The 12,809-nt window shown below is 36.8% G+C and overlaps 2 protein-coding genes, 1 long non-coding RNA gene and 1 other non-coding gene across 9 annotated transcripts; 1 reads left to right on the top strand and 3 right to left on the bottom strand.

Annotated features, from left to right (window-relative positions):
• The first annotated feature begins 839 nt into the window (after positions 1-839).
• Positions 840-1,277, top strand: LOC113272728 (uncharacterized mitochondrial protein AtMg00810-like). The gene has a single exon (XM_026522527.1). It carries the CDS (start codon positions 840-842, stop codon positions 1,275-1,277), a length of 438 nt encoding a protein of 145 aa, XP_026378312.1.
• Positions 1,278-4,333: 3,056 nt separating this feature from the next.
• Positions 4,334-6,938, bottom strand: LOC113275980 (40S ribosomal protein S9-2-like). The gene is made up of 3 exons (XM_026525575.1): positions 6,782-6,938; positions 5,728-6,109; positions 4,334-4,784 (listed from the first exon to the last, which is right to left on the bottom strand). Exons 1-3 carry the CDS (start codon positions 6,807-6,809, stop codon positions 4,601-4,603), a joined length of 594 nt encoding a protein of 197 aa, XP_026381360.1. The 5' UTR covers positions 6,810-6,938; the 3' UTR covers positions 4,334-4,600.
• On the bottom strand, positions 5,155-5,246 carry LOC113276856. Its single transcript, XR_003324648.1, has one exon. It is a non-coding gene; the product is annotated as a small nucleolar RNA U54 (small nucleolar RNA).
• Positions 6,939-7,768: 830 nt separating the features above from the next.
• On the bottom strand, positions 7,769-12,413 carry LOC113275979. 6 transcript variants are annotated; one of them, XR_003323840.1, is made up of 10 exons: positions 12,285-12,413; positions 10,778-10,947; positions 10,401-10,697; positions 9,754-9,941; positions 9,252-9,651; positions 8,911-8,959; positions 8,766-8,822; positions 8,502-8,593; positions 8,303-8,353; positions 7,769-8,200 (listed from the first exon to the last, which is right to left on the bottom strand). It is a non-coding gene; the product is annotated as an uncharacterized LOC113275979 (long non-coding RNA). The 6 variants fall into 6 exon arrangements; XR_003323841.1 differs by having other exon boundaries at positions 9,288-9,651; XR_003323839.1 differs by having other exon boundaries at positions 8,911-9,651; positions 9,754-9,810; positions 9,890-9,941.
• Positions 12,414-12,809: the final 396 nt, after the last annotated feature.

The raw sequence follows: 12,809 nt of genomic DNA, 5'->3' as shown, positions 1-12,809 counted from the left end.
AAACTATGATTTCCACTAAACATTTATTGCCTGCAGCTTACTTAAGTGATAAAGCATCTCCAGTTCCAACATGATTTTCTCAAGCAATAAAGAATCCAAAATGGAAGGTAGCCCTTTTTCAGGAACATGAAGCTTTACTAAATGTTGGTACTTGGTCTTATGTACCTTCTTCTCCTGAGCAAAATGTAGTTGGCTGCAAGTGGGTCTTCAGGATCAAATATAATGCAGATGGATCACTGGACAAATATAAAGCAAGACTAGTGGCAAAGGGGTTTCATCAACAACCAGGACTTGACTTCACAGAAACATTTAGCCTTGTTGCCAAACCAACAACTGTGAGGATTGTTCTTTCTCTTGCAGTTCAATTCAACTGGACCATTACTCAACTTGATGTGAGTAATGCTTTTCTCCATGGGGATCTGCACGAACAGGTATTTATGGCTCAACCACCTGGATTTATTAATTCCCAATACCCAAATCATGTCTGCCTACTTCATAAATCCATCTATGGACTCAAGCAAGCACCCAGAGCATGGTATGCTAAACTTGCTCAAGCTCTTATTTCTCTTGGTTTTGTTACCTCATATGCTGATACTTCATTGTTCATACACAAAGTTGGGTCATTCATTACAATTATCCTAGTTTATGTGGATGATATCTTACTCACTGGCAATGATTCAAATCATATGCATAATATTGTCACAAAACTGCAAGCTAGTTTTCCCATCAAGGATCTAGGCAACATACATTATTTCTTGGGCTTATAAGTCAAGAGAGATAACTATGCTCTGCATCTTTCTCAATCCAAGTATGCACTTGACCTACTGAAGAAAACCAATATGACTGGTGCCAAAGCATGTTCTTCTCCTGCCTCAGCAACAGTCAAACTAAGTAAATCAGATGGTACTTTACTTCCTGATCCTTCAGAATACAGGTCAATTGTTGGAGCTCTTCAGTATTTGACATGGACCAGACCTGATATCTGTTATGCTGTTAATCAGGTCTGCCAATTCATGCAGAATCCTACCACTACTCATTTTGAAGCTTTCAAAAGAATTCTCAGATATATAAAAGGCACAATTGAGTATGGTATCAAATTCACAAAAGGTTCTTCTTTTTTACTGGGTTTTTCAGATACTGACTGGGCAGGCAGTATTGATGACAGAAGGTCAATTGGTGGTTACTGCATTTTTCTGGGTGACAATCCTATCTCCTGGTCCTCTAGAAACAAAGTACAGTTGCTAGATCTAGCACTGAAGCAGAATATAGGACTCTAGCTCATAGTGATGTTGAACTTGTTTGGGTCTGCTTTATCCTCAATGATCTTCATTTCCCACTATCTGCTGTTCCCAGATTAGGTTGTGACAACATCAGCTCAATCTCCTTAGCTTCTAATCCTATTCGGCACAGTCAAATGAAGCATGTTGCTCTGGACTTTCACTTTGTCAGAGAACTGGTACAATCTAAAGCCTTGGATGTTTTTTATGTTCCCACTCTTGAACAAATGGCAGATATCTTCACCAAAGCATTACATGGTCCCAGATTTGGCTATCTCAGAGACAAACTGCAAGTTCATACATATGCATTTCAGTTTGAGGGGGGTAATGGTGCCCTTATCTTTAGAGTGTCTGTACTTATATTTTCTGCCACCAATCTCTGTTGTGACTACACGTGTATAGTGTAGATTGGTTTGTCTATATAAATGTAATGTCCTGACAAACTCTTGTAAGAACAATTCACTGATTTTTATTAAGATGAAATATCATTTTTCTTTCACCTGTCATTAACGTGTTATGCTGATTCGGACAATAATTAAGGAAAATTTTAGTTTTCAGTTTGAAATGCAACAGTTGAGAGGAATTGATTAGTCAAAGTCTTTGGCAACGTATGGGGAAGAAAACCGGATCTTATTGTATGATTTGTTGGTCCAAGATGTTTTGTTTACCCGTTTAAGAAGTGGGTGTAGATCAACACGTAATCATGCAGGTTACTCATGTAAACCAGCCAAGTATAGCTAATAAGACTATATAAGAGCATTAGCAGCCAGCCAGGAAAACTATTGTTCTGAGAGATTTATCTTTTGATGACCTACTGGATAGTTGGGGGAGAATAAGCAAGGCTGCTGCACGGGTGCCTCTCCAAAAAAAAAAAAAACGTTTATCATTGGACTTCGTTCACGTTTTCATAGTTGATGCGTTAAACTTCAATCATGTGACGAGTCGAGATGGTTGGTAACATTGCTCGCGCATCTCGCAGTAGGTGAAAAATACTTAGTAACTCAAAGTGTAGAGTTCACAGGCACGTGAATTCCTCCACGAAGTTTTGATTAGTATGTGGATTTGTGGCCTGGGATTATTATAAGGATAATCTGCTAATTAGTGATGACTATGTTTAAGATTAGTGGTTGGTGGGATCGTATAAGATTACATTAGGTTACTAAATTCATACTACGTGGCTCCTGGTTAGAGATATTAGAGAGTGCTTAAATTAACAATCATTAATTCATGGCAGGAGACGAGACAGATCATATATCATCATAGTATCATAATTAATCTAGTTCCGTCGCATCAACATCAATACCAACAACAAAATATACAATGTATTTATTTGCTTGAACTTAAGAGCCACGGTATGCGCTTGTTACAGTCCTTAATGGCCAAATCTTTCTTTGCAGTCGATACGTGTTCATTTTCTGTAAGATAGACGAAGGGTTTCCTGTCCAATGCTCACGATTAACATTTGATAAAAGGAAAAACAGATATCGTGTTTGGCTTTTGTTTTAGAATCGGAGAGGAGAAGCTTTAGAGTGCTCAAGGGGTATGCCTTCCTCTTAAAAGTATGTATGCCTCTAAACAAGTATTACTCATTTAAGAAATGATGACAAAACTGATAAAGATAGAATAGTATTTTGTTGGTAGTGGTCTCTAATTGATGCAAAAACAAAAACCGCATATTTTGTGAAATGAAAAAACAAAGGTACATTAATGGCAGTTTGGTGACAAGTAGTGGCCAAAATACATTAGAACTTATCCTCAAGAAAATAAAGATTTTAAAACGAAACTTCCATTCCACGTATAAATCGATGAATAGATAGTTGTTTTGGGCTAACAATCTGGTTACTCCTCTTTCCACTTACAAGTTACGGCTCGTTGAAACTTTGATGGAGAGAATGGTGTGGACCGTGTGGTGATCAATAAAACTTTAGTTTTCACAATCTGCACCACAGATCTTGCTGGGGTTTAGGAACAAGCCAGAACAAAGTAAAAAATTTGATGGAATACGACAACAAAATTTGATAGAATACGGCCTAGCCAAATTATTCAGAACAAAGTCAGAGCTGACGACTTAACCAAATTCTTAAACCTACTTTGACATGCAGATGTAGATGTGTTTCAGCGTCTGAACAGAAAGAATACAAAATCGTATTATAAACCGTCATTTTTCCGTTTCTAAGAGCAGCTAGCATATATTAAAAACAATATGCCTCAGACAGGGAAAGGCCACATGGAACGAAAATTCCACTCCTCGAAGAGAACCACCACAGGCTATACCAACGAGGTGTCAATACCTTAGTAGCTCTGGCCTTACCAACTCCAGCCACTTCTGCAGTTCTGCTTCCCAAGGGATGAACCTGCAACCTGCGAAAGGGCCATTAGTGCCTCTCAAGACCGGTCCAATTCCTTCTGCTTTGGCCTTACCAACTCCAGCCACTTCTGCTTCCCAAGGGATGAACCTGCAAATTTAGTGATGCCGCATTGAAAGTTCATATTCACACTTCCTGGTGGAGGTCTGGGTAGTCCTGGTGGTACGAGGTCCTGCAGTATCGCCTTGTATAGGCGCCAGAGTTCGTTATGAAAGCAGAATTTCAAGTTAGGATCTATTTTAGAGAACATTTTAGAAAAAATCTCTGGGCTTCCACAAATCCAGAAACAGAAATGCAAGAACAAGCTTTCTAGTTACTTTTGTTCAAGGATTTTGCCAAGCAAGAGAGGGTTAAAGAGAACCCACCTCTTCTAGCTAGAGGGCATAGAGGGCATTATGGAGAGGAAAACTTTGGGGAAAAAACCAACTTTGTTAACAATCGGAAAAAAAAGGTAGCTTAGTTTAGCAGTCTAGAGGACAAACGCAAGTCAAGAATCAATTTCTGCAAACTTGGTTCCTCAATGCACAGGGCAAATGCACAAAACATTCAGGAGTATCATGACAACACAGAATGGATTGGGTTAAAAGAAAGTTGTTCTCGAACCTAAATTTACTAACATGAACACAAAAGGCATTTCAGATGAACCTAAAAGGCATAGACCAGACATACATCTCCCTAGAGCGAACATGGTGGTAAAAAAAGTGAATCAGATAAGAAACTCAAAATCTTTCATAACATGAACACATTTCAAGTCTTACTAAATTTAAAAAGAAATGAGCAAAACTTCGTCTAAAGACTCTAAACATATTCGGCCTAAAATTGGATGTCCAAATAGTAGATGCCCAACAACTGCAACTACAACACAAGCAAAACGTCTGACATGGCCTATCTATCAAAGGAAACCCTCCACATAATAAATATATTGTTGGTCCTTTAGCAAGGGTTATATTTCAAAGCTTAATCCTCATCCTCCTCGTCCCCATCTCCTCCAGCAGCCTTCTTGGCAGCTGCCTTTTGGTTCCTTCTCTTCACTCTTCCTGGACGTCCACCTCCAAGAGGACTGGTGAGTGAGAAGTCGATGTGCTTTTGTGAGTCGACCCTCACCATGAAAGATGGGATGTTCACCACCTGCCTTCCAACCCTGTAAATATCGGCAGTGCATTAGTAACTGTACACAAGATCCAGTAAGATGATGTAGAACTAGTTCATTTAGATATATCTGACACTACCCACGACCGTATAGAAAGACAACACAAGACACTAACATTTACTCGATAGTATTTACATTTTATGTTTTCATCCTATTGATGACATTCCAATGAGAATAGCGTATACAGCCTAGGTAAAGGCACGTCATCATTGAGCTAACACTACACAGATGATCCTTAAGAAGCACAAAATACAGTAAGAAGTATAACATGACCATTTAGTAGACATATAGACATATAATCCATAAAAACACGAGAAGACAAATACAGGAAAGTCACAATTACTAAATATTATTGTAGCAAAGCTCTCATATGAATTTAGGTTTTCATCCTATTGATAACATACCAATGAGAATAGCGTATATTGCCTGTGTAAGGCATATAATCATTGAGCCAACACCACAAAAAGGTCCTCAAGAAGCAAACATATGCAGTTGTTTCTACATAAGACATCCACGATACATATATTCAAACAATGCAGCTATGTATAGTCACTTAAACAAGATAAATTAGTTCAGTCACATCGGTAAATAATGTTAAATAATGTTTAGTCTAAATCTAACATTAAACAAATAACTGACCCAGTAATACAAACAAACAAAAAAATGTTTAATTTCAAAGCAGCTTTTACACTACAAGATACAAAACCCACTCAGCAATCAAACACTATTAACAGTCATTCTAGCTTTGCAAACCAAACCATTGTTAATATGTTTTATCAAGCATGACAAAAGAAAAATTGAAGGTGTTCAGTATGACACACAATCAGTAGCTAAAGATTTGTTGAATTTAATTAAGATTAGCTTGTAATCAAACATGGACGGAAAATTACTAACTGTACTTGCTAAACATTATTTAGTTGATTAACAAGTATACCTGATGTGTCTCTGCCTGATAAGGACACGGGCGTGATGAATGGATTTTGCCATTCCAGACTTGAAGACTAGTGTCTGAAGACGACGCTCAAGGAAGTTCTCAACAGTCAAGGCCAAGACATAATCGAGCTTGTTCTGGCTCTCCTCCAAAAGCCCATACCTGTTCATCCTTCGAAGAAGAGCTTCTCCCTCAAAGATACGGCGTGGGTCCTTCTCATCAAGAGTAAGAAGATTTCTAGCTGCATTACGGATACGGCTCAAAGCATACTGGACCCTCCAGAGCTCTCTCTTACACCTCAACCCATACTCACCAACAAGCTTCAACTCAGCATCCAAACGCTCCTTCTCATAAGGACGTCTTGGCTTCTTGAAAGTCTTACCATCTGGAAATTGTCATATAATATATTTAGCGGTAAAGTCTAGTTCACTTCAGAAAAATACCTCATGAACCAATGGATGGAAATGGAACAAGAACAAAATTCTAAAATGACCATATTTGACCATAACTAGATGCACAATCGTTGAATACCAATGTTTGACGAGTATTCAAGTGCCAAATTATATACTAACATAGTCTCAACAAGTTATTTGAGTATAGTTGCATACCCAAGCTGGGGGCTCTTCTGGTAAAAGATTAAACCTTCCATGATTCCAATGCTTGAAAAAATTCATGCTAATAAAACTTCTACAGATTTGGACATTTAGACACAAATATGCAAGATTTAACCCTAAAATCATAGTTACAAACAAAATCAATCAATGGGTTTCCTTTGAAAATCAAAATAAACCACAAACATAACTGACTAACATCAGATTGTTATTGTAGGATATGGATCTCACAAGCTTTAAAAGGTCGATTGTATGAAATGAAAGCTACATACAGCCAGTATCTTAAGTATCTTAAGCAAAACATTAAAAAAAGCCTCTACTACTTGTCTAGTCGGATAAAACGATCAACAAAAGCAAGAAAAACAAATACACATCAAAAAGATTGAATCACAGCAATGGTTTTTAAAGATCTCTTCGATCTGAAAGTTGAGAGAGAGATTGCTTACAGTTCCTGTAGACGGCAAAGTGTACCATCTTTGCTACGCCGGTTTCTCTCTGGTCTTTCTTCTTCTTCCTCTACCTCCTAAAGCCCCAGAATGAAAACTAAAACGAACACAAATTTTCACTAAAGAATTTATAGGAAACCCTATTAATGTTAGGGTTTTGATACGATGGACCGGACCAGGATCTTGTTTTCTAATGGGCCTTTACTGCTCACTTGGAGTTTAGGCCAGTGGACGGGCGTATGTGGGAAACTTCGCTTCCGGCCCAGCCTCCTCTAGTTAGAATGGAAGATGGTAAGTTACGGCTTTTATGATTTCACATCAGGTTATAGGGGATGTTGTCATTATACGGTGGTGCAATCGTAAAGTCATGGGGAAATGCTAATAATAACATGAGTTCAAACCTGTCAGTACCAAACTCTTTATTGATTAAACAAAATTAAATAAAATATGCAAATTTTCTGGTAGTAAAGGCGATGTAAGGGACGTCGGGTGAATCGTTTTTGGCCTCATTCACTACACGGCCCTTTGATAAAAAAAATCAAATTGGAAAATTTTCCAGTAGTAAAAGCGATGTAGTGGTATGGTGGGTTGGTTTTGGCCTCACTCACCACATGACCCTTCGAGGAAATCACCATACCATTTTGACCGTTTTGCAACTGTACACTGCTGATGCAAATTGGGGTCGCAACTGCAGCCAGCTGTTATGAACGTGGGCAATGTTGATTTTCGCAACGGAAACGTAGCTGTTTGGAGGAAAAAAGTTCGCAACAACGAGTAAGCAATTGCTAATTTTTTACTATTAGTTGCTAAATCTTGACTGAGTCAACGAAGAATGACCTGAAAAAATAGCGGTAAAAATTTCGCAACAGATTTCAGCTGTTGCTAAATATTTGCAACAACAAGAAAAAGAAAGTCAACTCTTTATTGACCTGGTCAAATATTCCCCACAGTTCAATTTTTTCCTGCAACTACCCCATAGCCCTCTGATTCAGTCAATCAATCATATATATACAACAAAGAAAAACATTACAAGAATCACTAGACAACAAAAATTGTCATTTGGATAATGTCTATACACTCCATATTATACCAACAGAAAGTTACATAATGTTTCAAACAATAAGGAAGTCTAACATTTTGTCTACAATGGAAAAATGAAGGATGAAAGACAAATACATGAAGTACCTGGCCACACATCTGCAAGCATGATCCTACTGAACCCCAATTGTTGTTAGTGGTGGAAATCATCAATAAGCAGGATATTGTCCATAACCAACAATCCAAATGAGTGGTGGCAAATCATCACTCTGTAAATGGACTAGACCACTCTGGAGAGAAGATGTTGAAAATGAATACTTATGTTTCTTTGTTCTAGCTCTCAACCCTTGCCATATCAAGCTGTAGAACTTCATCAACCTCCTGTTATATTGAGAGCCAAGAAAAAAATGTCATGTAAATGTTTACTGTAATACACTTACTAATAACTAATGCTGTAAGAGTAATGGCTAAAACTATACTAACCTCAAATGTGCTAGCAGCGCAAGAAACCTTAAGAATGCAAGAGTAAGAACTCTGCAAAGTTTTTCCATGATGAGAATTCAATAAACAGTTGTATCGAAATAAATGCAGAACAAGAGAAAACATAATACATAGAAACAAACATGACACTGAAAGGGAAAAACCAAGAGAGCGCAAAATTTGAATTATGCTAAACATGTACCCTGCCACAAGAATTCAATGAATCATCTGCTTCTTCCTCTGTTGCAAACACAATTTAAAAATTCAGTGCACATTTAGCAGCCATCCTGAACCCTGCCAAAGTAAACAACGGTAAAGTAAGTGATCAAGATTTAAGATATACCGGCAAATGAGGCCACAGACGAACATATTGATTTCAAAAAGTTTTTAAGCAAAGAGTACGGATATATATCAAGTGCTGGACAAGGAATGAGGATGCGGAGAGGACAAGGAGATAGAAACATACCTTGACTAACAAAACCCTTGTGCTAGTACTTCATTTGCAAAGTGGTTCATACTTCGCCTGCAACTCGGCTTCTAAGTTAGGTAACTGTCAAAAGTACGATTTATAGTAACAATTATACAAAGAGAGTTGGAGCTAATGTATCAACCTTGGTTGTAAGCAGCAGTACCTCCATAAATGTAAGAATCTTGCAGAACCTGCATAAAAAGAGAGTTGGACTAATTCAGATAACAAAGGAAATGCAAGTGTTAGTACTTAAGTAAGCAAAATACAAAAATATCAAATAAATTAATATACAAAGTAAATGCCAAGACAACGTATAAGCAAAACAGGAAAACAAAAAATTGATTAAAGAGGGAATGCAAGTGTTGAGAATTTCAATGAGCCCAAAAGAACCCATTAACCCCTGCGGACATAATCAGCATCCCAAGGTCGATGCATTAGCAAGTCATGTATACAAATATACAGGAATCAGTTAAGGACATTCACACTAGAAGGTGATGTCTCTTGCTCTTCTGCACGTACAGATCTAGATGCATCCGTTGAGTGTGAAATGGACACCTTTTTGCGTTTTTCTTCTCGTCGTGGCTCTACTAACATCTTTTTGAAATCATATGGCTCTTAACTGGTCAAACTGAGCAGTTACCACATAAAGCCTCTCAGTGAGAATCAGAGCATGTAATTCTTCAAAACAACAGACACGAGAATGCAAAGAATCGAAATGATAAAAAGGAATGGTAAAAGCAGAAGCAAAACTAAAGCATATAAGAACAAAAGTATCATCATGCCTTTTTCAAATTTTAAAAGTATATCATCATGCCTTGTTCTCTACTTTCTTTTTACTGAATATAGTAGTATCATCAATCAAATCCAACGGTTAAATCCCAACCTGGAAAATTTCAAATTACAACTCCAGTCATACTGAGATCTCTATTTACTTATACCATCAAGTTACATTATATAATGCAGTGAGATCACAACAGAGACTTACCAGAGAAAGGTTGTAAACGGCATAATCTCGCAGCTTGCTGATCATTAAGTGTAATACCTCGAAAGAAAGTGTCAACTGAAGGTTAATATTAGCAAATTTCAGCAAACTGAATCCAGTTATAATCAAATGAACTTACCAGGGATTGATATTCCCCCGGGTGGCTACTAGCTTCAGTTGACCTTATACTCCTGCAAAATTACAAACATATACGTATACAGGAACCATACAAATGCAACAAGTAAAATCCATTCATACGAGAATGGTTAAGGTTCACATAGATATATATTACATGCCAAGTCTTTTTCAGTTAAAGTAAAATACTAGTCTACCACATATATATTACATCATAGTCTTCTTATGCACAAGGGCAACTGGACTTTTGCAAAAGTGTGAAAATTAGCAAGAAAAAGTAAAAAGCCATGTGAACATTAGCATAAAAGTAAAAGCCATATGTGTTTATCGTTGATATACGCGAAAGATGATGGCTGAGATATCTTCATAACTTTCCACTTAAGGATTCTCCATCTCCTAAATTTACAAATGTGATGACTTGATTAGTATATTAATCAATCATTTACATGTACCCCTAACGTCAAGAAGTGTTGAAATTTAAAGATAACAGAACATTATCGATATAGTATACATACCAGTTCAGCTCTCACCAAACTATGAGGTTTACGACCGATGGTATGAATGTAATCATATCTTTCCTTTTTCCTATTATTATCCACTCTAGTTTTTTGTACTTCTTCATCCTCCTCGTTGCGACAGAATGTTTCCCAGTCCTCATCTTTTACATTTGGAGGAGTATGTAAGATCCTTTCTTCATAAGTAGTGTATGGATCATAATATGTTGTTTGTAACTCCCACTTATGTCTCCTCCATGGATCAGACATCCCCTTCACCACAGTTTCCTTGAAAGTATCGGGCAGTAGAAATGATATCTGAAAAAACATTATCTCGCTTACACTCAAATAAAGTTAACATAAGTATGAACGTAAATCAAATTGAGGTAAGTTTGTACATGTTGTTCATTCCAGACGTCCTCTTTATAAGTATCTGGCACATCCTTCCAGGTTTTGTAGGAGATAGGGATATGAGTACGAACCAATAGCCCTTCAGGTGGCCAAGTTTAGTTGAATTTTGAGACATGGGAAGTCCATTTTCATCTACCCCCATTGCTGCCATAATAACCTGTAAAATAACAGTTAAAGAGCATCTATATTTGAAAGAAATTTTTTTATCAACCTTGTCACTATCACATAAACAACGAAATCAAATTTCTCAAATAAACAGAACCTATTAAGTTTGGATAACCTGTAAAAAAACAATTAACAAATATTTATATGTGAAAGACACGAAACCTATCAACCTTATCACCATCCACATAAACAGACCAATCTAATTTCTCAAGTAAGCAAACTTTATCAGGATCGGAAAAAGTGCATACATTGCAATGAAAGCAGATATCATTTTAAACTATATTTCAGCACATAAATTTTTGTGCACTCTCGTTGTCAGTAAGAGCTGACTGGTAACTAGTTGGAAATTCAAAGGAATCTACTGCGAAAGTTACGGCTTGCGGTGAATGCAAGACCAAAGACCATCCTACATCAGTTGGATCCTTTGAGTAAAACACTTGTGTCGCCGAGAAGGAATCAGGGAAAGACAGTAACTCATAAGCAACTTGAATAATTGAACACCCTGAGGTTTTAACACGGGAAATATATCACAATACAAAAATGTCAACAAGGGTCTTTCCATGAATACCTGTCTGCCAAGCTATACACCTATTTTGTCATTGACCTGGATTTCTACCTACCTAAAATCACTGTCATCTCTTTAAAATCTTTCTGAAGCTGCCAGAACTACGTGAAATGGCCGGAAAAAAAACCCAATCAAACCAGGACTACACCCACAATAGCTAAGTCTTCAAAATTTCAATAATGGTCTGGAAGGATTTCTCAAAAATGTGGTCAGTAACAGTATATCAAGCTAATGAAAATGAAAATTCTCAAATAACCCCATAATCATATCATTCAAGAAACCACAAACAAAAATCAAGAGTTAAATGGGCTTCTACTGATTGCTACAATAGAAAAACAAATGATAATTAAAACACTATATCCAGAAAATCAAACATTTAATGATAAAGATGAAAAAAATTTGTAAACCCTAACTTTACATGATAAAGTTTGTATAAAATCAAACCCAACATAAAGAACTTTGTGTGAAATCAAAAGAAAATTCATTAAAAGTCTGTACAAACACGATTTAGAGAAACCCTAACAAAACCCACAAATCAAAACCCTAATTTCTTTCCAAATCTGAAATGAAATTCAGATTTACTGGCTTCCTCCGAAAATAGGGTATCTATTTCCAACGAAATTAGGGTCTTAATTTAAAGAATATAGACACGGGAAAACTCGATTAACACCAAATACAAAAAACCCTAACTATTAATCTACCAAACCCTAACAGAAATAACATCATTAATGGATATAAACAAAGAAATACCAAAATATACAAACCTGGATTCAAGGTGGGGAGAGTCTACATGGCGGAAGAGATCTTCTTCGAATTAATGGCGTGAGAGTTCACAGAGAGTGAGAGAGAAAGAGAGGACCAGTGTGTTTCTGTGTTTCTAAGGACGAGAAGATATTTTCCAAGGATAATATCTGAAAAAAGCGTGGGTCTAACAACCACACCCAATATTTTGCTTAGCAATTTGTATGGACAAAACTCCAATATACTTTCTAGAGAATCAACTAGACAGTCAGACTCAATCTAGACAAAAAATATATCAAAGAGTTTTTATCTTTATCTCTCGATTTAAATCTTACTCAAGCAAACTGTGGGTCTCAATCTAAATACAAGAGAGATACACATGGATGGTACCAAAGACCAATGTCTAAGTGTCGATCAATTTAAATCAACAACCAAAAGGTTGGATATTCTAATTGATTGAACAACGCACAACCTGTATTATTTCAATTATATAAACAAATATAATGCGGAAAATAAATAACACAGACACCATAAATTTTGTTAACGAG

The sequence above is a fragment of the Papaver somniferum genome, chromosome 4 (genome assembly GCF_003573695.1).
Source record: "Papaver somniferum cultivar HN1 chromosome 4, ASM357369v1, whole genome shotgun sequence".
In the NCBI taxonomy this organism is placed as follows: Eukaryota; Viridiplantae; Streptophyta; class Magnoliopsida; order Ranunculales; family Papaveraceae; genus Papaver; species Papaver somniferum.
The sequence above is the reverse complement of the archived record's forward strand: the minus strand, read 5'-3'. Positions and strand labels throughout refer to the sequence as shown.

Excerpts from the sequence above, each read along its gene's own strand:
- LOC113272728 (XM_026522527.1), top strand. The coding sequence starts at position 840 with ATGACTGGTGCCAAAGCATGTTCTTCTCCTGCCTCAGCAACAGTCAAA.
- LOC113275980 (XM_026525575.1), bottom strand. The coding sequence starts at position 6,809 with ATGGTACACTTTGCCGTCTACAGGAACT. Across the intron at positions 6,110-6,781 it reads CTTTGCCGTCTACAGGAACT|ATGGTAAGACTTTCAAGAAG; the intron begins GTAAGCAATCTC and ends GACAATTTCCAG. Across the intron at positions 4,785-5,727 it reads ATCAGGCAGAGACACATCAG|GGTTGGAAGGCAGGTGGTGA; the intron begins GTATACTTGTTA and ends CGATATTTACAG.